This window comes from Antedon mediterranea, chromosome 2 (genome assembly GCF_964355755.1).
Source record: "Antedon mediterranea chromosome 2, ecAntMedi1.1, whole genome shotgun sequence".
Lineage (NCBI taxonomy): Eukaryota > Metazoa > Echinodermata > Crinoidea > Comatulida > Antedonidae > Antedon > Antedon mediterranea.
In genome coordinates this window covers 40240876-40266092 of record NC_092671.1, presented here as the reverse complement: position 1 = coordinate 40266092, position 25217 = coordinate 40240876, and the positions used below count along the sequence as shown (strand labels likewise).

At 31.7% G+C, this 25217-nt stretch overlaps 1 protein-coding gene across 15 annotated transcripts in view; it reads right to left on the bottom strand.

Moving 5' to 3' along the window:
* Nucleotides 1-4042: 4042 nt before the first annotated feature.
* The window catches only part of LOC140041120 (anoctamin-4-like), a 32750-nt gene continuing 11575 nt past the window's right edge, over nt 4043-25217 (bottom strand). For 4 of the 15 annotated variants that reach the window (XM_072087517.1, XM_072087518.1, XM_072087519.1 and 1 more), the window contains 27 exons: nt 24187-24210; nt 23229-23351; nt 21485-21661; nt 21045-21062; nt 18504-18602; nt 17835-17962; nt 17670-17724; nt 17499-17553; nt 17249-17358; nt 16705-16769; nt 16423-16557; nt 15981-16074; nt 15721-15781; nt 15365-15447; nt 15224-15286; nt 14067-14141; nt 12673-12837; nt 12420-12456; nt 12215-12326; nt 11915-11969; nt 11622-11719; nt 11318-11454; nt 9520-9672; nt 9284-9336; nt 7467-7645; nt 6833-6974; nt 4043-6522 (listed from right to left, as the gene is read on the bottom strand). In XM_072087517.1, the coding sequence (XP_071943618.1) occupies nt 6349-6522; nt 6833-6974; nt 7467-7645; nt 9284-9336; nt 9520-9672; nt 11318-11454; nt 11622-11719; nt 11915-11969; nt 12215-12326; nt 12420-12456; nt 12673-12837; nt 14067-14141; nt 15224-15286; nt 15365-15447; nt 15721-15781; nt 15981-16074; nt 16423-16557; nt 16705-16769; nt 17249-17358; nt 17499-17553; nt 17670-17724; nt 17835-17962; nt 18504-18602; nt 21045-21062; nt 21485-21661; nt 23229-23351; nt 24187-24210 (2670 nt within the window). In that variant the 3' untranslated portion in view covers nt 4043-6348. Of the gene's footprint in view, nt 6523-6832; nt 6975-7466; nt 7646-9283; nt 9337-9519; nt 9673-11317; nt 11455-11621; nt 11720-11914; nt 11970-12214; nt 12327-12419; nt 12457-12672; nt 12838-13431; nt 13507-14066; nt 14142-15223; nt 15287-15364; nt 15448-15720; nt 15782-15980; nt 16075-16422; nt 16558-16704; nt 16770-17248; nt 17359-17498; nt 17554-17669; nt 17725-17834; nt 17963-18503; nt 18603-19362; nt 19426-21044; nt 21063-21484; nt 21662-23228; nt 23352-24186; nt 24211-25217 lie in introns of those variants that run through there. The other 11 variants (XM_072087521.1, XM_072087524.1, XM_072087525.1 and 8 more) reach the window with 7 other exon arrangements.

Below are 25217 nucleotides of genomic sequence, written 5' to 3'. Positions count from 1 at the left end.
TTCCTGTATTGGGTAGTTTCACTCGAGGTCCTTCGCTGGGTAATGATTGTTCCGTTGCATGTCCTTCATTTATTTGCGGTTGTTTCTTCGTATATCCTTTAGATGGATCTTCCTTCGCGCCTTCTTCTTTGGGTGCCTCCTTCTCGACTGCACATGATTGTTTCTCTGCACAGAGGTCCAAGTGAGTAGTGGAAGTTGTATTCTTCTTTTCAGCAGATGTGTACTTTCCTTGAGGCTTCTTAATTATATGAACAGTAGATTTAAGTCGGTTTACTTTATCAATAGTTTGCAACCCGATTTTTAATACGTCATCTTCAGCAGGTCTGTTTGGTTCTATTGTTAATTTATCATTATTGTGATTCTTTGCGCTCTGTTGATTACATTCTGTATGCAGAATCTCACCAGTTTTTAGGTCTACTGGTTCTAGTCGTACGACCTTTGGCCCTTCAACTGCCATCAATTTTCGTTTATAACAATTCATATCATCGATATTATGTTGCACTCTGGTGCTTAGTTCACTTAACCGTTCTTGTAGGTTGGCTATATTCGGTTTGTTATTTCGTCTAGTTTTCTTAAGTTTACGTCGAAAATCTAGCATATCTTTAGTAAGTTCCATTCTTCTAGGATCTAAAATAGATAAAAATAATTTCATAAAATATATAAATTATGTGTGATCCATAAATAGAAGTACCGGTACGTCTACATAAAGGATGGATACAATTTTAGGTTGCATATAAGTTTACCAAAAACGGATCTGTGTGTAGAACTTTTAACAGGACGATTGATAATAATATATTCTTGTCATAGTTGATTGTTTCCATTTGTCTCACGTCAACTCTGTAAACTCACCTTCTAATGTGTGACGAATATCGATACCTTCCATTTTGTATTCATCTTGTCTATCAATCCTGAACTTTAACACTAGGCCGTACAAGTCAGTTCTGCCAACGTAATACAGGAGAGTTTGTAGAAAAACTAGACTATTTGGTGCCAAAAAATTCTTGTTTTCCAACACAATAATAAAAGACCATGCGTTCCGGACATTGTCTATATCTTCGGTCGGACGAATGTGATCTGCAAAGCAAAAATCGTTTTGTCAATGACACAATACAGAAAAAGTTTGTTTTCGTTTAGTGCCTGATTTTATAAACTACCGTGTCTAAAGCTCTGTCTACACTATCAAACCTTATGTGACAACAAAATGTGATGTGCCCATATATGGGCACGATGATGTTATATCACTACCATATTTAAGCATATCACTACCATATTTAGGCACATCAAATTTTTTTGCCAAACTAGTTTGATAGTGTAGACAGAGCTTTATACACATTTCAAATCGACTGAGTACAATACTCATTCTTATGAACACCATACCGTGTGAATCCATTTAATTCGGAAATTGCAACTTACCTCTGCACAAATACTTCAAATCACTGACATCACTTGACGATAAGGAACCCGCAATATTAAACAGCATGTTCTTGTACCGTGTGTAAAATCTCCGAGAGCGTGCATGCGGTTCTTTACGCTTTATTGAATCTCTTGCGCGTCTATCACTTCCGGTCAACTTGCCCAAACCATCATGTGACGTACTTAGTTGTATCGGTGGTAAAAACCCGATCGGTCTAGGACATTCTGGTCTTTCATTGAGGTACCGATAACTCGGCATTGCTGCCTTTATCTGAAATTTAAAAACTACACTTTATATAGCAGTTTAACCAGACATACTTGGTGGAGGTGTTGTCAGATGATTTATCCAGAGGTAAGTGGGTCCAATATGATTATCTACATGGTGATGATAATACATTGGCAGCAAACATATTCAATTAATCTAAAAATACTTCTTTGTAATAAAAGGATCACAGCTTGAGTACCAATTAGTCCTTCAATTTTAGAGGATCATTAGTTGAGAATAATGATGGTTTTAACAATACATTGGGGTATGTATTGATCGTAGGCCTCTAGTTTATTTATGTAACACATCATTCAAAGTTGACGAACTCATCTCATCATTTTTTTTAAGGAGCTGATCGACAAAAAACACTGCGATTTGCTTAATGAAACAGGAAATGTATAGCGTTTTTCAAAAATGTATATATAAATTTCATGGATTGATTGATTTTATTTGAAATTTTCATAAAACAAACAAAAAGATACATAACGACGTGACCTAAATAATACAAGATAACATCAATAACGGAAGAGATACAAGGATAACCCTTATATGAATTTGTTTCAAAAGAGGTTCTAAAACTTTTTACAATATGAAATTCAAAACAACGAAAATTTATAATAAAAGCACTTTAAAAATTGAAAATATGGGAGGGACTGACCTCTTTACCAAGACTTCAAATGGTACACACTTACATACCAAATATGGGAGGGACTCAGCTCTTTACCAAGACTTCAAATGGTACACACATACATACCAAATATGGGACGGACTCACCTCTTTACCAAGACTTCAAATGGTACACACATACATACCAAATATCGGAGGGACTCAGCTCTTTACCAAGACTTCAAATGGTACACACATACATACCAAATATGGGAGGGACTCAGCTCTTTACCAAGACTTCAAATGGTACACACATACATACCAAATATGGGAGGGACTAACCTCTTTACCAAGACTTCAAATGGTACACACATACATACCAAATATGGGAGGGACTCACCTCTTTACCAAGACTTCAAATGGTACACACATACATACCAAATATGGGAGGGACTCACCTCTTTACCAAGACTTCAAATGGTACACACATTCATACCAAATATGGGAGGGACTCACCTCTTTCCAAGACTTCAAATGGTACACACATACATACCAAATATGGGAGGGACTGACCTCTTTACCAAGACTTCAAATGGTACACACATACATACCAAATATGGGAGGGACTAACCTCTTTACCAAGACTTCAAATGGTACACACATACATACCAAATGATTTCAATTCTTAGATAGACTATAGGTCCTATAAAGAGATGTCATGACGTTAGTCAAACGCACTGTATGATCTTTGCCCATGTCCACATGGAGATACATACTTATTGTCATTCAAATGTTCAAATGCGGGGTATTAGTCCCAAGGTGGGTGTATGAATACGAGTTGTTTTAACTTGAGAAGAGGTGAGAAGAATCAATCTATTGTGGTAACCAAGATCAAATGTATTTATCATTGTCTATACATACACGTACCACCTACCTTCAAAATGGTGCACATTCAGCAATGATTCGCTTACAATGACCAGAGCAAACTATCAGTACTAAATAGTTACTAGCAGTTAACAACGATAGCTACAATATTACCTATAATACAGTTATGCAACCACGAACTGTCACTTAATGAAATGCTTTATTGGAGGTGGTCCGGGCGTTTCGTCCAATAACCACATTTAATGTTCAAGTTTACAGTCAATAATACATTTTCTAAATTATTTTTTTAATATGCAATATTTTATTAATAATTGGCATGATTACGTCATATGTTTGTAAAGCTCTCGACACGTGCCGTCGTATGCAAATTAGTTTGGACATTAGACAAACAAGTCTCAAGATTAATACATGCAATGCATGTTAGACGTAGACATAAGTAGTATTTAGTACAATATGAAAAATCTCCCACCACTGAAAAAAAAAACCCAGATAAAACGTAATCCTTGCTGATCTAGTAAGGTCTACTGTATATCGTGATTACATTCACGTCACGCATAGTATAACCGTCTTTTAAAGCGTGGTTCCCACTAGACGTATGGGCAACGCAGGCGAGTTAACCAATGACAAGCCACTGTCCATCGCGTGTAATTGGTCAAATCACTAAAGATTGGTCAAATCACTAAATATTGGTTCTCACTAGGAAGCAACGCTAAGTGATTTGATCAATCTGTCGCGTGTGATTGGTCAACTCGCTTGCGTTCCGTCTACGTCCTTGCGTTACATCCAAGTGGGAACCAAGCCTTACGTTGCGTTACGTCCTTGCGTTGCGTCACTAGTGGGAACCAAGTTTAATGAGTTATAAACACAGTAGACTATCATATCAACCGGTTTATTTCTTGTGTATGCATATATTCTTACCAAATCAAGATGTATACATTACAGTTTCTAGCAAATATTTACACAACTTTTATAGTCAAATGTTTGTTTTTTTTTCTTTGAGTTTGGTCATGATTAAAGTTTACTGTTAATGACTATTGTTAATGTATTACTAGAAATAATTATTGGTTATTGAAAATTGCTACCAGAAAAATCCACTAAGAACGCTATTAAATAAATAGTAATGAAAATATGGAGAAATTGTCTGCTATCCACTGACGTAGTCAATAGTTAGCAGGTAAGGTTGTCTGCTATCCACACACGTAGTCAATAGTTAGCAGGTAAGGTTGTCTGCTATCCACACACGTAGTCAATAGTTTGCAGGTAAGGTTGTCTGCTATCCACACACGTAGTCAATAGTTAGCAGGTAAGGTTGTCTGCTATCCACACACGTAGTCAATAGTTAGCAGGTAAGGTTGTCTGCTATCCACACACGTAGTCAATAGTTAGCAGGTAAGGTTGTCTGCTATCCACACACGTAGTCAATAGTTAGCAGGTAAGGTTGTCTGCTATCCACACACGTAGTCAATAGTTAGCAGGTAAGGTTGTCTGCTATCCACACACGTAGTCAATAGTTAGCAGGTAAGGTTGTCTGCTATCCACACACGTAGTCAATAGTTAGCAGGTAAGGTTGTCTGCTATCCACACACGTAGTCAATAGTTAGCAGGTAAGGTTGTCTGCTATCCACACACGTAGTCAATAGTTAGCAGGTAAGGTTGTCTGCTATCCACACACGTAGTCAATAGTTAGCAGGTAAGGTTGATACATTATACTACTACCAAACACACCTAGTGAATATATTGAAAGAATAGAACCAAATCGAACCGAAAGATATATACAATTATACTTATTTTATATGAAAATAGAACATAAAAATTATAAAATGTAAATAAAAATCAATTCCACAACTAAACTACAAAAGTAAGTCACCATCATAAATCTGCTGGCATCATGCATGAAGCCAGCAATTATTTCTATATCTGATTGTCCACTACTGGTCAAATTCAGAATGTTGCAAAATAAGTTATTTTCAGTAAATGTGTCGGACACCATGTTACGGTGGCAGTACTGTGTATATTGAATGTCTTTTTTTTTGTGATTTTGCCACACGAAAACAAAAGGAATGAAATAAAGGAATGAGAAAAGGAAAGAATTGAAGACAGGGAAGCTTACGAAAGTCCATTGTACAAATGTTCCTAATTCTCATGCATTCCTTATTCTCTATACTTGCAACATGCATTGAACAATATATTTAGAAAACTATTCAGCCTACGGTATATTGAACCTAAATTTAGTCATCAAAATTCATGAAAAAATTTACTTGTATCACAATCTTATACAAAATTATACATATTATTATATATCGCAATTATTATTTTATACAAGATATTCCAATTATTTGTAGAAAATTATTTATTAAAATTCTATTCATATAGACAAGAATCCAGTTTATCTGTGGTATATCAGGTAACATACAAGCATAACACTGTATATCATGTCTATTCAATTTATTAATACATTTAAATACATACTACCAAGGTATATAATTTGACCACATTAAACTACAGTTATGTTATGTTGGTGAATCATGATGATTGTGACAATGACAATGATTGTGACAATGACAATGATTGTGACAATGACAATGATTGTGACAATGACAATGATTGTGACAATGACAATGATTGTGACAATGACAATGTTAACAGTATTAAATAAAAACTGTTGATACCATCTTTAGTGCAGTCCGACCTAAACACTACTACATGCATTACCAATATTCAAGTTTTATATACAAAATATACCACAGTTAAAAATTCCCTGAAATGCTTCCAATTCATTCAATACATAATTAACCATTTCATTAGATTCAGGATCTTCTTGATTAATAGTACATTAATAGTACATTAATAGTACATTAATAGTACATTAATAGTACATTAATAGTACATTAATAGTACATTAATAGTACATTAATAGTACATTATCTGTCTATAAATCAGAACCTGTTTTAGTTTATATTATACAAGGGTTCTGTAACATTTTATACAAAGGGAATTATAATTTATATTCACTATTCAATGCACCTAAAATGTCTTAATTATGGAAGCCTTGTTAGATGTATACCAACTTTACTATCGACTGTACACAATAATGTACGTATAAAATATTACTGTATGTACTAATGAAAGGTGGTATCTTGGGCCATGTTCATCTAGGTTGGGGAAGGGGTCAATATATTCTAGACTTCTTGCTGAATTGCCTGGCTTTGTCTGACTTTCTTCGCCTTCTCCAACGATGCAGCATGGAGAGCTTCTTTTGCAAGGAAGTTCTCCCTCTTGATCTGGTTGCTAACGAAGCCTGGGATGTCGGGAATCAACCAATCAAGGAACAGTTTGAATGCAAAAATGACATGCTGGAAAAAAAGAGAATTCAGTTACGAAAATATATGGGTATTAATATTTCACAAAGTAGTAGTATATTATTCTGCCAACAGAAAAATAATTTTAAGTTTGGTATCGTTTGAGTATCACTTTCCAACAACAATACAATTGCAGATCCCTTATCAACACATTCATTTTTAGGTTCTTGGTAATATCTTTCCCACTAAAGCTCTTTGTCATATCACTACCATATTTGGGCACTAGATTTGATATTGTAGAAAGCTTAAGAATCACACCCACAACTACGGGCTAAAAGTCAAGATCTTGAGCAAGAAAACTTACTTCAAACACCAGAACAAAGACAAGTTTCATAGCAAACACATTCCAGTAATCTTGAGTGTAACAATATGTATCTTCAGTGCCGTCACTTCTTACTTTACATTCAAAGTCGGAAGTACCATTCCTGACGTAAAAACCTCGGAAACTGTGGACAAAATGAGCATGTTAAAATACGGAATGCATCTATAGAACTGATCACAAGAAGCAACATACTGTGGTAGGCGATTAGATTCACAAAAGCTCATACAATTTAACTGTAAGTTACCAATGGTGTAAAAAGAGCTGTAATATAATGAACCAGCATGTATATTGATTTAACACAATACATAAAATGGTCATTTTAGTTTTTGTTATTCGATTGATTTTGTGTTTGCCGATGGGTGCTTTGTGGATGCCAAATATTTATTGTATATGTCCTCCCTTTCCCCTATCAGCTTTTCACTAAAGCTTTTTTATATTAATATATTGTGTTTATATTTATTTATTTTGCTGTATATATTGTTTTCTTTTATTGTAAATATAATAATAATAATATATAAAGGCAATGGTAACAGAAAACGTGGGTAAATTTGAATACAATGTATTTTAGTTATAGCACAGCTACATTATACATCACTATCAAATAGATTAAACTTACTAGCAAATGTCAGTTTTGTTAGCTTCAGTTGCATCATCTGGTCCTTGGCCAGGTTTGAAATCAGCAGTGATAAATGGCGATAAAGAGAAATCCAAATATCCGTCCAGGGTACGTGGTTCAAATCTGTATTGATACACTTGTCTTGGTATGAACTCGGAGGTAAAGGCTATTATTAAAGCCTACAAATCAAAATTAAAAGAAAAGTTTAAATTAAATATGTTTATCTTGAGAACTAAACTTCATGCGCGATCGCACAATTATAATTATAATTACTAGATCTAGGTCGTGCCCACAGATGGTTCTCGAATACATAATAATTTCAGCGTTAAAGAACTGGCGATTTCAAATGTACGTACCGCAGGACAATACATGTCGTTTACAGGAACGAATAAATAGACACTGTGATTTATGTACTCAACTAAAATTAGCACCCTGGGAATTACTTCCGAAAGAGAAACTTGTCACAAAATGAGACAAATTGTTTAAGTCAAATTTAAACAAACTTAATTTTTGTTTATGTAACATTAGGGTTGAGGGATGGGGAAGAGGATGGGTGCAAAGAAGAACAATTTTTAAATATATTCTTTATCCATTTAGTAACGAAATATTAATTGTTTTCATGTTTTACAAATAATATACCACTATACACAGTAAAACATTGCGATTTAATACTTTGTTGAAACTATCACCGTCGATTGAAATAGTATAGTACATGTAACGATACATCACTACGACGTGTATAATATGTTTATATAATTTAAAACAATTTGTGAAAACCACCTCTATTCGGGCAAAATCATAAATTCGATTTAATGGTCAATAAATATTAAATTATCTAACTCAACTTAATTAGTAGGCATAATGGTTTTCAGTTGTTTCTGTTTGAGCCAATTCATACTTAAGTTGGTTCCTACCCTACCCTCCAAAGTTGTTCTGCGTTTAGGGCATGTGATGTAGGGCCTACCGTAGGCCCATCCTCTACTGGTTTTACAACGCTACTCATGCCAGTGAGGGAAGGGTGATGATGTGGGTGGTTTAACTGCAATAGTAAAGATGTGTACATAATATACGGCAAGTGAAAGCGCTAGCTCATTATCTGTTTAAAAAAATGTATATCCAACCTCTGCAGCACAGATTGAAATGGTTGGGTTGGTTGAAAAAAAAATGGATCGAATTTCTGTTATGAGTATACAGTACTTGCCTTTACGACGCCTGAGGGAATAGACACTTGTGGAACAGAGATTGGAATGTTCCATTCATGGCAAATCAATACATTTGTATAAACGTATATTAAATCTATCAAAATAGTATTTTTTTTTTAAAAATCGGCCTGTCTTCAACATTATGATGCTGTACTCGAGCTGTTCAACCGGTTTTCAGCCATTAAAAACAATTATCGTAGGAGGAGATAGGAAAATGCGAAGCATCCTCGTATTATTGTCTGCGGGTATTTTTCAAGACGGACATCCATTAGACAGTGTATACCACGATCGAAAAACACCCCTATTTGGGGCAAATCGTTGAACCTAAATTCGTTTTAATCGTCAATAACTAATTATCGAACTCAATTTAATTAGTAAACAGGGTTACATCTGGTGGTTAAAATCAGTACCGAAAGTACGAACCAACTTTATATACCATCGAGTAAACATTCTAGAAATAACGCGCGATTTACCGAATTTTGCCCTTACGTAAATTTATATATAGATATTATGTTCCGTATATTTAAATATTAAATTGTGTATAACAAACTTGAAACTTCAAAAATAATATTCATTGGTTAAACGAATTACCAATAATGCTTCTTTTAAACTTACATTTGTCAATACAGATAGATTTCCAACAGCCAGCAGGATACTGTACCAGGCACCTGTAAACAGAAAATTAATAGTTTGATTCATCCAACATAATTATGAAAAAAATTATTAAATCTTCAATTATGTCACAATGAACTGTGACATATTTAAGGCTTAAAGACTAATAATATTTACACAAAGTTGGTTAGCTAGGCAAGTCTCAGATTCTATAATTATTATCTGAAATAAGTTCTTACCGATATCTTGTGCACGAGCAGCAAAAGGTCTTCTTAATTGGGAGATAAACTTGAAAGCATCAAGACGAATTTCCAGCAAGTTGTTTATGAGAGCAAATAACGGGGCCAGTGGAAACGCAGCTACAAATATGGTAATCCAACCAAACTGGATTGCTGTAACCAGAAATTTGATTTGTAATAATAATTCTGGTGGTGATAATGTAACTATATGACTTAATGGGTATGGTGCTCACCATTTATTAAGTGAGAATCTGTTGGTTCAAATCCATCAAAATGACTTTTTACCATTTTACCTTTTTTTATATAATATAAACCAAAGCTTGTTTTCAAACAAAAAAGTATTAACATGTACAGACCTTCTCTTTTACAATATTTAGGTAATCCTGCCTAATTTTTATTATTTCTTTTTTTTTTCATTTATTTTGATTGTTTCAGGTAAAATAAATGACGAGATTTCCATTTTACGTTTTGTCAAACTTTATTTAAATCAATAATCATTGAAAATATGTGAAACACTACATACCCATTTCAAGGTATTCCTTGAAAAGACCACGAGGTCCAAGCTCTCCTAAATCAAAATATGTGAAACACTACATACCCATTTCAAGGTATTCCTTGAAAAGACCACGAGGTCCAAGCTCTCCTAAATCAAAATATGTGAAACACTACATACCCATTTCAAGGTATTCCTTGAAAAGACCACGAGGTCCAAGCTCTCCTAAATCAAAATATGTGAAACACTACATACCCATTTCAAGGTATTCCTTGAAAAGACCACGAGGTCCAAGCTCTCCTAAATCAAAATATGTGAAACACTACATACCCATTTCAAGGTATTCCTTGAAAAGACCACGAGGTCCAAGCTCTCCTAAATCAAAATATGTGAAACACTACATACCCATTTCAAGGTATTCCTTGAAAAGACCACGAGGTCCAAGCTCTCCTAAATCAAAATATGTGAAACACTACATACCCATTTCAAGGTATTCCTTGAAAAGACCACGAGGTCCAAGCTCTCCTAAATCAAAATATGTGAAACACTACATACCCATTTCAAGGTATTCCTTGAAAAGACCACGAGGTCCAAGCTCTCCGAAATCAAAATATGTGAAACACTACATACCCATTTCAAGGTATTCCTTGAAAAGACCACAAGGTCCAAGCTCTCCTAAATCAAAATATGTGAAACACTACATACCCATTTCAAGGTATTCCTTGAAAAGACCACGAGGTCCAAGCTCTCCTAAATCAAAATATGTGAAACACTACATACCCATTTCAAGGTATTCCTTGAAAAGACCACAAGGTCCAAGATCTCCTAAATCAAAATATGTGAAACACTACATACCCATTTCAAGGTATTCCTTGAAAAGACCACGAGGTCCAAGCTCTCCTAAATCAAAATATGTGAAACACTGCATACCCATTTCAAGGTATTCCTTCAAAAGACCACGAGGTCCAAGCTCTCCTAAATCAAAATATGTGAAACACTACATACCCATTTCAAGGTATTCCTTGAAAAGACCACGAGGTCCAAGCTCTCCTAAATCAAAATATGTGAAACACTGCATACCCATTTCAAGGTATTCCTTCAAAAGACCACGAGGTCCAAGCTCTCCTAAATCAAAATATGTGAAACACTACATACCCATTTCAAGGTATTCCTTGAAAAGACCACGAGGTCCAAGCTCTCCTAAATCAAAATATGTGAAACACTACATACCCATTTCAAGGTATTCCTTGGAAAGACCACGAGGTCCAAGCTCTCCTAAATCAAAATATGTGAAACACTACATACCCATTTCAAGGTATTCCTTGAAAAGACCACGAGGTCCAAGCTCTCCTAAATCAAAATCTCTTTCCCATTGTTCATACACATTGCCTTCTTTTTCCTGCTTACGAGCTGATCGTTGACGCATCCAGTTCAAGATGAGACTACAATATATGAACAAAAATTACTTTAGGTAACAAATTCAACTGCAAGAACGCACATAGATTAAAAATTCAATTTAAAACTATACTAGCAGATAAAAAAATTTAAAAATTAAATTGAAATTCAATATTTTAAAACTAGCGACACCTAATAATAATGATTTACGTACGGGACAAATATTTCCAAGGCATTGCTGTAGGCTTGTTTTCCTACCATCACCACGGCAACATTGATAAACAGTTCTTGAAGACAACCAGCAGCATCACACTGTAAAAGAACATTTTAAATACCCATTGATTATAAACAAAAAGACTCTTTCTTTACTTGCAAAACTGATGGACAAACTATTAAGCTCTGTCTACACTATCAAACTAGTTTGACAAAAAAAAAGTGTGATGTGGCCAAATATGATAGTGATATGACATCATGTCCATATAAACATTAAAATGTTTCTAATCTTACCTCTTCTTGTCTCATTCCAAATATTTTGCCAGGATCATTTGGAGGTCCGGGTAATCTAATCAAACAAAAAGAAAAAATATTTTTAGCACAAATAATTTAAAGTACATTTTCCATAGCTATACTATCAGAAATTAATACTTCACAGTAAAGGGAAAATGGCACTTACAAGAGTTCAAAACAATATAGATTGTCTGATAAAAATCCCAGAAAGTATGAAGTCTTTTTACAATTTTTCCTCTTACTGTTCAGTAAGCAACAGAAACTGAGAGTATAATCTCTGACAGTAAGAGAAGTACATACCTTCCTTTTAAGAATGCAATGTAAAAACTAGAAGAGTAGTAGTTAGCAAATCCAAAGAGATACATCTTGAATGTATAGCTGTCTTCATATGATGTCTCAGTTCGATGCAATTCTACACACAAATACACATTTAGTTAAAACTTTATTGTTTTTAATGCTTGATGAATGTACATAAATGTGTTCTTAACAATAACACCATACTTACCAAGATCTGTTAACCATGTTGCAATTTTCTCGTATAGCTGTAAAAAATAAAAAAAATTATTTGTTAATAAAAACAAACCAAGTGCACTGGTTAAATTTATAGCAACATCTATGAAATTCTAAGAGTATGAATTTCTGTTGCAAGTAAGAACTAAAGAGCAGATTTGTTAGGATCCCTATATACGTAGAAGAAGATAGTTGAGACTTTACTATAAAAATAAAAAGGTATTAAATATTTAAATAATGCAACTTACAACTTGAAGAATAATGATGATAGTGACACTAATACAAGATGCTGTGAGAGACGTGATAAGTGACGCTTGAGATGCAATCAAGTCATCTGATACAGCAGCGATTGCAGCTCTGACGGCAATACGGTACACAATGACACCGAGGACAGCTGCAAATACTAAACTTATCTACACAATCAATCAAAAATACAATAGTTTAGGGAATTGTTATACAATGTATTCTTAAATTAAGTAAATTTGTTTAGTTCTTAATCTTTTAGTTTTCTAAATCTTTTTTAAAATTAATTAATTTTTAAATTAAAATTAAGAATATCTTTTAAGTTCCATATTCTTTATGTAAGACTATAGAGTCTTTATTAAGGCTATAGAGTCTCTATGGTAAAACATTTAAAAGTACAATTACTATAATAGGCCTAGTTATACTAACAATTTCCAAAATTTTAAACAAAACAAATTAACCTTCCTACCTGTCATTCTTCAAGACCAGAATACTGATAACAAAGTGAAATTCTTACCTTGTATTTTGTGCTACTTTTGTGAGTATTGATCGAATGTATTGTAAACATTTTAAAAAGCTATTCCACAATAATCTTTACAATTTTCTAGAATATGAAACTTCATTCCGATATTGGAAAATTAAAGTAATCATTCAAATTCTGAATATGTTTCTGCAAATCATGTTCTACGCCAATTTAATGTTTTAAATAAATATTATATTTACTAAATAAATTAAGGACAAATTTATTATCAGGATTAACTTACAAAGAAGATGATAATAATTGCGCCACCCACAATTCGTGGATATCTTGTTGCTATTCCCACGTATGCTTCTGTCCTCTGTTGGAAGTGTCCAAATTATATCAAATTAGTCACTTTATTCAAGTTAGCAGAGGGAGTAAGTACAATTACATGACAACACACTGAAGAGAAGCATGGGATTGATGGCGTATGTTATGAGTTAGCAACATTGTTCATACTTACCGATTTAAGAAGCAAAAAGGAACATGAAAGCCTAGATAATCCAACTACTTACCTCAGTTGAATGACTACCATTATGTTAAAAGAAAACCAACACTATGCTACGTTAAACTGCAGAATTAGTAAAAATTTGGATGCAAAAATATTATGCAGTAAACGGAAATTGGTATTGGTACGTTCTCTTTATGCGTAATGGCAGCCATATTGGATTTTGGAAGGTGTATATGAGGAAAAGGACAAATGAAGATGGATTGATGGTAAATTTACCAGTTATGATTTATGGTAAAAAATTATATTTATTAGTTTTTGTAATTTTGAGTCAATTTCCGTATTTAAAAAGAATGTTAAATGCCACACCCCATCTACAAGTGTCCTGGCCCTTTCAATACACCACTGGAATGGTTGTAGTGTGAGCTCACCATAAAGACAATGGTAGTAATAGATGCAGCAAGTCGAGGAAATTTTTTGTAGAAAGCCAAATAAGGTTCAGTCAACTAAAGGAAATAAAATGTTTACAATGAAAATGGTATGATAATGGTTGGTGTGGTACACATTGAAGTTGGGAAATGGAAGTTTCGGAGATACAGTATATAATAGCAATAGCAGCTGCAAAAGACAGTGCGGCGACATTGGTAAGTTGCAGAAGATATAAGAGCAGCAGTTGCTTAGATAAAAGCTGCATAAAAGCAGCATGACTACATCTAAAGATAGATAAACAATATACAGCTATCAGTAGAGCACTAACATTAGCTTCAATGAGGTAAGATTATAATACGTCTTTATTCTAAAAAATCTGACACCCAGTGGTTTTCAAAACACATTTTTTTAAAGAAAACTGCTTTTCTCTTTGCTAGGGTGCCCGGTTTTGAGAAATGAATTAAAAGATTATTATTCTTTTAATATTAAAATTGGTGTAATTAAAAAAAAAACTAATACACATATATGATTACAAATTATATAAACGGGAAATATGTAAACATTTAAGATTGTATACATTATAGTGAATGAAATGAATTGAAGGATGTATGTACAAAGTATAAAGTCAACAACATGAATTGAAGGAGGCCTCAATGTTAACAAAAACACACAAAAACAAATAATAATCATTAAAATAACTACTGCAATCTAACAAAAATAATTGTTGCAATTATTTATGTTCTATTTTTACTATTTTACAAATATTTCTTTTTTTGTGTTAAAGGCAATTACACCACTTTATTTACTGCTGGTAAATTTTGTAATTGATTTCATGCATAAAGGGGTACTTAAATACATTTAAGCGCTGATCTTTACAATCAATAGCGCTATATAGATGTTGCATTATTATTATATTTTATGTATAATGCAATACAGTACAAATAATTGTATCTATTTACTTTTCTAAATGACTCCAAATTAGTATAGTATTATGTATACAGTTTGTTTAATACTGTAAATATAATCTTAAGATCTTTAGTTTCACATTTCAATTATTGGCAATCTATTAAATCTGTGAAAACAAACATATTTGATTTTTTTTCTTAATGGTAGTTATACCAATTTATTGTCTCATTTGAGAAGGGATAGGGGAACTTACCTGTGTGATTGGGTTTACCCTCTTGTCTGGAGCTCTGGCTTCATATTCTGGTCGAGTATTTTCCTAAAACAAACAACAAATTCAAACAATGAAAAGCATTTAGTATATATTTTTTGCCTAAATCGTAAAAAAGTTACCAACCTCTTGGTCCTCAAAGCCAAACAAGTCCCAGTCATAATCAATCTCAGCTTGTTTACGTTTCCAAAACTCGCAGAACATTGTAGCTATAAATAAAATATTCATTGTAATGTATTGTAATTCAGGATCTTGCACCTAAATACACAGTTGATTAAATCAAATTCATATCAAGTTTAGACAGACATTTTTTGGAGGATGGAAGTCAATAAATTAATTTATGGATGACATATTGCATGACATATTCAAGTAAATACTGAGGAAAGTAAATTGAACTTTTGGCCACTTATAGCTAACAATCACTATTAGAAAAACAAGTTGGCCATCGAAGAGTAGGCTAAAAATAACCAAATATTACTTACACCAAAGGGCCATGAAGCAAGCATAGAAAACGGTTGCAGAATTGTCAAAGATATACGTCAACTGAAATGAAAAGATTTCAATTTCAAATTCAAATTTGTTTACAAAAAAATACACAAACAACCAAAAGTGGTGTTGGAAGTGCTAGCTTACCTGGATAAACCGACATTAGCCTATTCTCTCCGAGAAGAGAGCTACAACTCGAATATATAAAACATTTATGAAACACCCCTGTCAGATAATGGTCCATTCCATCACTTACCTTGGCATAAACACAACTGTCTGATAAACTAAAGTACGGACACTTTCCATTACACAATGGACACATGAACTTGTCACTGTCGCAGATTCCTTGACTAAAATAGAAACGGTTAGAAAAGTTTTTGGAGACTAGAAGAGCATAATAGAACATACATTTAATCTATGTATACATATCCATTACCTCCATTTATATATAAAATATATTTTTATTTCTCAGAGCAAATATAATATCTAACAAAAACACATCTCATCACTCTCATACGGTATACTGACAAGCATTCAGTGCCCGAATGGCAGCTGAATAAAGCTGTTACAAAAGCTATTTGTATGTAATATACGCAATAAAAATGGTATAACGCTACACATTACTTTGTGAAATATTCAAAAATATTAATATTTGATTTGATTTAATACTATACTGGCTATAATAATAATAACTATACCTGACAGCATCATTCCCTAAGGTAGCACAGCCATAGATGAACACAAGCAAACCAAGAATTGATGCTGGCACTAACATGTAGGTGTAGAAGCCTAGCCAAGCAAAATACAAGGCAATCTTCTCACCAAAGTAAGCCCTTTAGGAAAAAAAGGATATTTGGAAAAGAAAATATTTAGTAGAATATTTGGAAACATTTTTATCATCATATCCTTTTTCATATCAATAATCTTAATATCATAATAATTTTTATTATATGTTTTTTTTAAAATCATTTTACACATACCTGATTTGATCCAGTGGTTGGAATTTGTACCACATTCCAAATCGGCCCCAAGTCTCATGAAGCAACTAAAACAATAGAAACATTGTATTTTTGTTTTAATTCCAATGATATAACTATTACATAGTATTAACTATTACATAGTATTAACTATTACATAGTATTAACTATTACATAGTATTAACTATTACATAGTATTAACAGTGAAACATTGACATATTTGTCTACTTCATTGTACTAATAATTTTTTTTTTCTTCTTGATGAAAAATATTGATTCCTTTGTTTGTTTGGTAGTTAATGATTTGCTGTTCACTCAAAAGCCAGAATTGGTTTGCCTTGTTGTAAACAAGAGTGTGATTAAATAAATAAAAAGCAAATAAATGAATTAAAAAAATAAATATATTAAATAAGTGTGGATGGATACATTTCAATGATTTAAGTGTAAAGTTTAACAGAAATGTAGAGACATTCTCAAATTTATTTTCCGAACAATATACTATCGATTTTAACTTCATTTGGACCAAATGTTTGTACATATATACTAACATGTCTGTCATTTTGTGCTCCTGATAAAATAGAGTGTTCACTTTTGTAGTCACCATCATGAAGGGGGTAACCAGCAGCATACGAACCATTACCAATAAGATGTTGAATACCTAAATAGGTAAAGTAAATAATAATATATCATTAATTGGTCCAATGAAATATCCCAGACAAGACAGAAATTGAGACACTCTCCAAAACAGACATAAAACATCAAAGTTATCAAATATGTTTATAATTATAAAAAACTTACCAAACTTGTTTTTGTTGTCAGGATCATATCGAGTTCTTTCCAGAATTTCATACACCTAAAATGAATTAATTGGGATTAATTTTTAAATTAATATGCAAATCATTATTAGTTATATTTCCATATAAATAATTTGATAAGAAAATATATTACCATGAAATTGTAATTACTTACCATTCTATTTCTTTCAGAATTCGTAAAGAATGACTCTCTGTCTTCAACAATAAATCTAAAAACAAAACAACAAATATTTTGAATGTGAAAAACCGAATGCATAGAAGAAGTAGTCTATAAAGGAATCGTATTGCATGCAAACGTCTTCATAAAATGGATTCTTACTCATCAATACGATGATGCGAGAAGGCTGCAGTAAAGTAGTTGGCCTCTTCTTTGATCAGATCACCATCATAGTTAAATGGATGTGGAATACAATCAAATATGCCTCTTGGATAAGGCAAGTCATTCTCCTGTAAATAATTGAAATCAATGGTCAGGACCTTTCCTCTCATAAGAACACCTTTTAGGTGATAAAACCTTCCATGTTTATATTAACCCATACTCTTCTTCTTTCTTACTGTATCACTATTAACATGTATGTTAGTTTGCATTAAGGCTGTGTCATTTATGTTTGTGTTCGCGCTTGAACTTGCTAGTTTGCTAAGTGTAAACTTGAACTCATTTTCTGCAGTTTACCAAATGTAAATATAAATTATTCTACACTCTGTGAAATTCCCTACCAATTTCAATCAGACCGTGTACTCTCCCAAGACCCAGTTGAAGTCTTGCCTTTTCAAACAAGTTTTTCATTCATTTAAATTATTGCCACTTCTCGTTTATTTTAATTTATGTACAGCGCATTGACAGCTTGCTTATATGCACTATATAAGAATGAACTGTTATCAATATTACACTAGTGAACTTTGGAAACCCTGGTCAGTGTAAACTAAATAGACAGTATGTGTAATTTGGAAAGTACTGATGGAGAAAAACAATCAGAGAGAGCATCACCTGGATTGGTTTTTTGATCTTCATCTCCTCAGCCATCCGACACAACACCTTCCACGGACAATGAACTTTTATGAAGTATGTTTTAGAGTCAGCTGAATCCTGCACAAAACAATGGTCAAGAAAATAATAAATAAAACAGCTCACAGTATAAACTCTGTATTACTGTATACCATACTGAAGGTTAATATATTGTGGGGTTGTCCATGCTATTGTGGGGTTGTGGTTAGTCACATCTATCATGCATTTTTATTTTTAATACACACAATCAGATTGTTTATATTAAATATTAATAATTAATTGCATACTAATATTGTTTTTAATATTAATTTATTGTAACTAATGTTGCATCATTAATTGCTTAATTTATATGTAATTATAGTAAAACAAAATAAATAAATAAATAGAAAAATAGAAAAAAAAACACTGAAAAACTGAAACTAAGAATAAGATGATAAAAAAAAGAAAAAAGTAAAAACAAAGAAAAGAAAAAAGACTGACAAACTGAAACTTTGCATAAAAGAAAAACAGAAAATAAAAAAAAAATAATTAAAGAACATTTCTTTTTAAATAGTAAGAAAAAAAGTTAAAGAAACAAAGAAAGGAAAGGTTTATAGGATAAAAAAAACAAATGGACTGGTATATATAAATGTATCATTTTAATATATTAACCTCTACATTTTTTTTGGGATAATTTTTAAAGAATGACTGCAGCTTTTGCTTTGACTGAAATTGCCTAAAATCCAAAATACTAAGAATCATCATTATACAGGGAAGAGTGTTACTCATCCCCAAGTGATATGTTGTGTGTGGCGTGAATATGTGATGAATATGTAAATGTGATAGTTACTTAAATACTTACCTCCTCTGGGTTCTGAAATAAGATGTGGCAGAAAACAACAACAAGCATGCAATATATGATCCAAAATGAAATGAAAAATAAGATGTTATTATAATACAATTATTATTTACATGCTCAAACAATATTCAAGAAAAACTAAAGTGTTTTATTCAATTGAATTATTACATTATTAAATGCAGGTAAAATTATATATATTTTTAATGAATCATTTTGTTGCATTCCATAAAAATAAATGGGGATTTTGATTAAAAATGCAGCTAATTTTGTGGTAGATAAATAAGCCGCATTTTGCATATTTTTTTTGGTCAAAATTACATGTTGGTGATCATAACTTAATTGCAATTACAACAGCCATGCAAACTACAGTAAATACCTCATTTTTTGCCATTATAGCCAAATATGGTACAAGAAACGAGATTACTAATACTAGGGATTGTTGAAGGCAATTACTATCTCACTAAACGCATGCAACATAAAGCTATTGTATGAGCACTAACATTCACAATAGCAGACCAGGGTACAACAACAAAAACAAATAATTAACAAATGTTTAAAAAAAAAACATTTTAACTAATACGCTATATTTGTAAATTTGACTTAAAAACAATGTAGAATAAAGATTGTCAGTGAGTGTGACGTATTAAATAAGTCTCATTTTGTTAAAACAAAATTGAATGAATATTTACAAAATCCACTCAAATAGCCAAAAACAAACCACATTATTTATCTATACCATAATATAATTATTAGTTGGAGTCAAATATATTATCCATATACCAATATGATGGAACCAAAACCATGCTGAATAATACCAGAAATGATGTATACCACATAATCATAAATCACCATGGTAACCACATCATTAATTAGAACAAATTATAGTGATGTAGGAATTATGTCATGTTATGTTTCAAATTAAATTCTATGGTAAATTAAATATAGTAATTATAGTCAATCTTAAAATGAATATAACTGAATCCTTACTATCAACTATAGATTACATTTTTTAAAGGAGAATATTGCATGCAATTTTAGCCTAAAAATCCTACTAGTACTAGAGCAGAACAATAACCCTAGAAAACCTAAAAATGATGTCTATCAAACTAGTCTAACACTATTAAAAACTATTATTTTTTATCCCATATCCTAAAGACAAAAAGACAAAAAAAACACATTGTGGAAAGGAATATAGTAGTTGATTTCCTGATAGAAGATAAGTGGTCAAGTTAATTTGATTCATTATAAACCATCTCATCATTTATAATAAAAACAAAAACAAATTACATTTTAACATTAAAAACATTACCAGCTTAAAACAGACATGACTTAACAATGAAAGCATGTGCTAGAGTGGGATTTGATTAAATAGTCCAAAATACTGATTGAATAATTTATATTTTTTATTTAATTTTTGAACATTTCCAGGGAAATATTAGTTAATATATTAGTTTTTATTTTTCCACAATTTAACAAATACTATTATAAAAATTCTAAAGATTTTTTTAATATTCTTTTAATTTGTTATTTAGTATTCTTTTTCAATATTAAACGCATCACATCAAATTTTCAATAAGATCATAACTGTGCAAATGAATGAGAATCAAACCATCACCACAATCTAAAAAAACTAAATTAGCCTAAAAAACCAGAAAAAAAACACCAGAACACAGTAAGTAGCATACCGTTTCATCTTCACGTTCCTATGAAAACAAATTTGGTATAAAAATATCTAGAATTATGCATATTATTTTATTTACTATCTGGAGGTTGTTTAATACACTAAGTTCACTCATGAATGCTATTTTGATAAATTGCAACTAATTAAGACTGGGTTGTTTGTAGTTCCAATGCTGTAATTTCAGTAAAAAATGAGAATGTTGCTTTATTGTTTTAAAGAAATAACTTGTTAAATAAATCATTTAATTTCTTCTATCCAAAAATTCAATGATTTCTGATGAGAAATATAAATATGGGTATCAATCCACACATATGACAATATAATATGAGTATATAAATGATATAATGTATCCCATCAATCCTTGCTTATTGCCATGACAATGATCATACATGGTTTTAAATTGATTGGCTAACAATGTGACCAATCAGAATGAGTTGTACTTACAGCAGGATCCTCCGTCTCCAACTCTAAGCCTTCTTCCTCCAGGTTCAGTTGGAATTGTGTACGTTTACGCCCTCGTTTGGCATCGTACTCTTCATCACCCTTCAGCCTGTAGGCAAGCACGTAGTCGATCTTTCTAATACCATCTCTAAAGTATTTGTCCTTTCCTTCCTCTCGAGGCTAGAAATTTAAAAATCAGCATAAAGAATAAGTGTTTGTATTTAAATGTTTACATTATCAAAATAATAATTCAGGCTGTGTATATTTTTAAATATTTCCTGGGCTTTTAATTGGTGAATAACTACCTACCTCTATACTGGATACAAATTATAATACCAATATTACTGTGATATAGTTTTAGAATCACTTAAAAATTACAAATATATATGAGCTGTAATAATAATTTCTGTTTTTACAAATGCTATAATATTCATCGTAGGACTATTAATTTATTTCTTAAATTAATGAGTGTTTCTTTTATTAATATTCATGATTAGTGGCAGCAGTGTACTGGTAGATTTGCAGATGGCCTTGGATTTACAAAAACAGACTATTAAACATTTATTAGGCAACAGAAAGCACATTAAAAGCAGATTTGTGATTTTGTTTTTCTTGAGTTTGCAATGATGTAAGATTGGCATTAATTTGTTTATATCATCTTATAATACCTATTTAATACTATAAATCAGTATTCACTATTCACACCTTTGAAATTTAGCATCAAAGTAAAATTCTTAAATTAATATTAATTGGAATACTTAGTGTATTATTTAAGGGTTCTATCTAAATTTTCATTGGTGAATATGCCCATCACAATTTTTTATGAGATACAGAAGGAGGATTCTAGGTCAAAATTAGAGATGAAACTATGGGTACAAGTACAACTCAGTAGTTACCTGAATAAAAAATAGACATTAGGAAAACAACACAATTGAAGAAGTGAATACAATTGTTAGATATTACTGTTAGTAAACATGCATTATGCATTAGTATAGAAGTTGATAGTTTACAATGATACAGATGTCTTGGAGATATAAAAATAGATCCCAATCATACTGTAGATAGTGCTACCAAAAACTGGTAATTCCACTATATTTATATTTTCCTAATTTTCATCAAATTGTCAATTACAGTGTATTCAATGTGATAACATGCAACATTACACAATACAAATGATGGCCAAGACATTATTGAGATTCATGAGATGCAGTTAAATAATACAGTAAATTACAGTATGAATTACAACCATGTGATAATGACTGCAATTACTAATAGTGCAAGGTTATTAAAGGACTATCATTATCATAATACATGATATATTGGTCTCTTCCAAAATATTGTGCAATGGTATACAATTGGCACATGGTAATTTGTAAAATATATTTATTCAACACCATTTTTTTTATAATGTATATACAACTATATGGCAATTTAATATATAAATAGTTTTGACATGCATAGTTGCACAAGTATGATAGGATTATTACTATGCATGCATTAGCCTAGTTTGGTTAAAAATACCTGTTAGTAAAACTCGCTATTCTAGCAATAGCATAATTATAATAATTTTATAAATTATAAAGGCTTTAGTAATAACATAGCCTGTAAAATTATTTTTTAACAAAATAGGTAATAAAGACATTGAATACTCTGTGTTTAAAATAAAATAAACTGAAAATTAATAATTTAACTAAACATATGCTTGGATATTCAGTGCCAGGTAGCATATTCTCGGCATGCAATTCACCTTGGATTTTCTTCTCATCACGACCGTTTCAATTTCAGTCGATTCCCCCGCCTCTGCTGCGGGGGATATGGTCACATGTTTTTCACTGGGTGGGTCATCTATTAATTTGGTTTCTTCCTCTTTCTGAATATTTTTTACATAAATACAATTATAATATTTTTCAAAAGTGGTTTATTTAGTTTTACCTATTTAATAAATATAATTTTCAATTGACACAACAATGTATTTGTATAAAGGTTAATTTTATTATTTCAAATGTTCTTAAATTACACTGGCTTGATTGTTAAACCTTATTTCTATAGTATAAATGAATTTTTAATTAGTAAATGAATGAAATTGATAATCCTTTGATGATAATGTATATTAAAATGATTGGCAACCGCAGCTCATATTGTTCCTCCTGATCAAAGTCCATTGCATTTAATCTAGGCTTTCATTATTTAATTAGTAAATGTAATTGCAAAAATTTGACAAGCTTTGAAGATGAACTTAAAATGAATGAGACTACAATAGCGCTACATGAATGAGAAATAAATTATGGGATGCCAATATTTATGGGTTGTAGTGTAGGTGCTGTAAAACAAATTTGTTTTATTAAGGCACAGCAAACATGAACAAACAACTAATGACAAATGAAAACTACAAAATGTTTGCAAAAACACTCTACGAAGTACAGTACATAGCCTGCAAAATAACAATCTGCAAACCTATAGCACACATATGCAAGGCCAAATAAAAACATGTAGTTTCACATCTCCAGGATTTAAAATTATCTTTACTATAGTTAATCTCCGGAAATTGAATTTGATTCTTTTTAATACTATTGAATTTTAAATAGTAGAAAAAAAAACCCACAATTTGACGAGATGTGAAACTAACAATTTGTTTTATTTGGCCGAAATTATTATGCGAACACATACAGTAGACCGCATTTAATATCAAACACCACAAAACTCACCTCATTTAACAAAGGGCCCTGATCCTTGACGGTGTAGCAAGCAATTTAACATATGAATGAATAGAAATGAGAGAGCACATACAGTAAGGACAACATGCTAAAACATTATTGGTAAGGGTAACATTAACGATATGCAAATCAAACAGTGCTTACAAATTTTAATTTTTTCCTTATTTTTTATCTTTTCTTTTGCATTTGATTTAACACCACCAGGATTAATAGCATTGCTAATTGCGGAAAGATTGAGCACAGAAAGTGTAAAGCTCTGTCCACACTATCCACACTCTACCATCAGCTACAGTAAGGCGTGGCTGTGTATACTACCAGCTACTGTAGGGTGTGGTAGTGTACATGTGGTCAGCTACTGTATGGACTGGTGCCCTCATTAATTATGAGAATCATGCTTGTCTACACAATTTTGGATGACAATGATCACAGTAAACAAAATGGTGTTTTTAAACAGGATCAGGTCCCTTGTAACAAAACTAAACACTTTTAAGGAAAGTGCAAGTGTGTGCAGTTAAAATAGAGCAGATAATTTGATTTTTAAGATGTAAACAAAATTGACAGAAACCTTCACCAAACTGAATAATTTGCATATCATTGATTCAATCACCTGGATTCTATTTTTAAATCTAGTTCATCTATTTTTAAATCTAGTTTATCTATAGAAAAATTCCCAAAAGCTCTGATAAACAATTCTATAAAGTAGCATATTATTTTTGTAAAACAACTACAGTAAAATATTGGTTTAATCAAAATTATAGGATACACAGATCTACAGCATGTTATTATTACAATCATACAGCCTCATGGAAGAACACATTTTGTTGTAAAGATTTTATTATTATTATTATTATTATCAAGAATAAGATTTCAGAAGTATTGATCAGAAAAGCATGTTTTATAGTTTTTTAAAAACAGTGCTTATGTTTACCTTTTTAAGTCTGCTATTACTAATAAGGCATATAACATTATGATCATGTTTGTGTACTATTAGGCACTGCATGCCACTTATCTGTAATTAACAT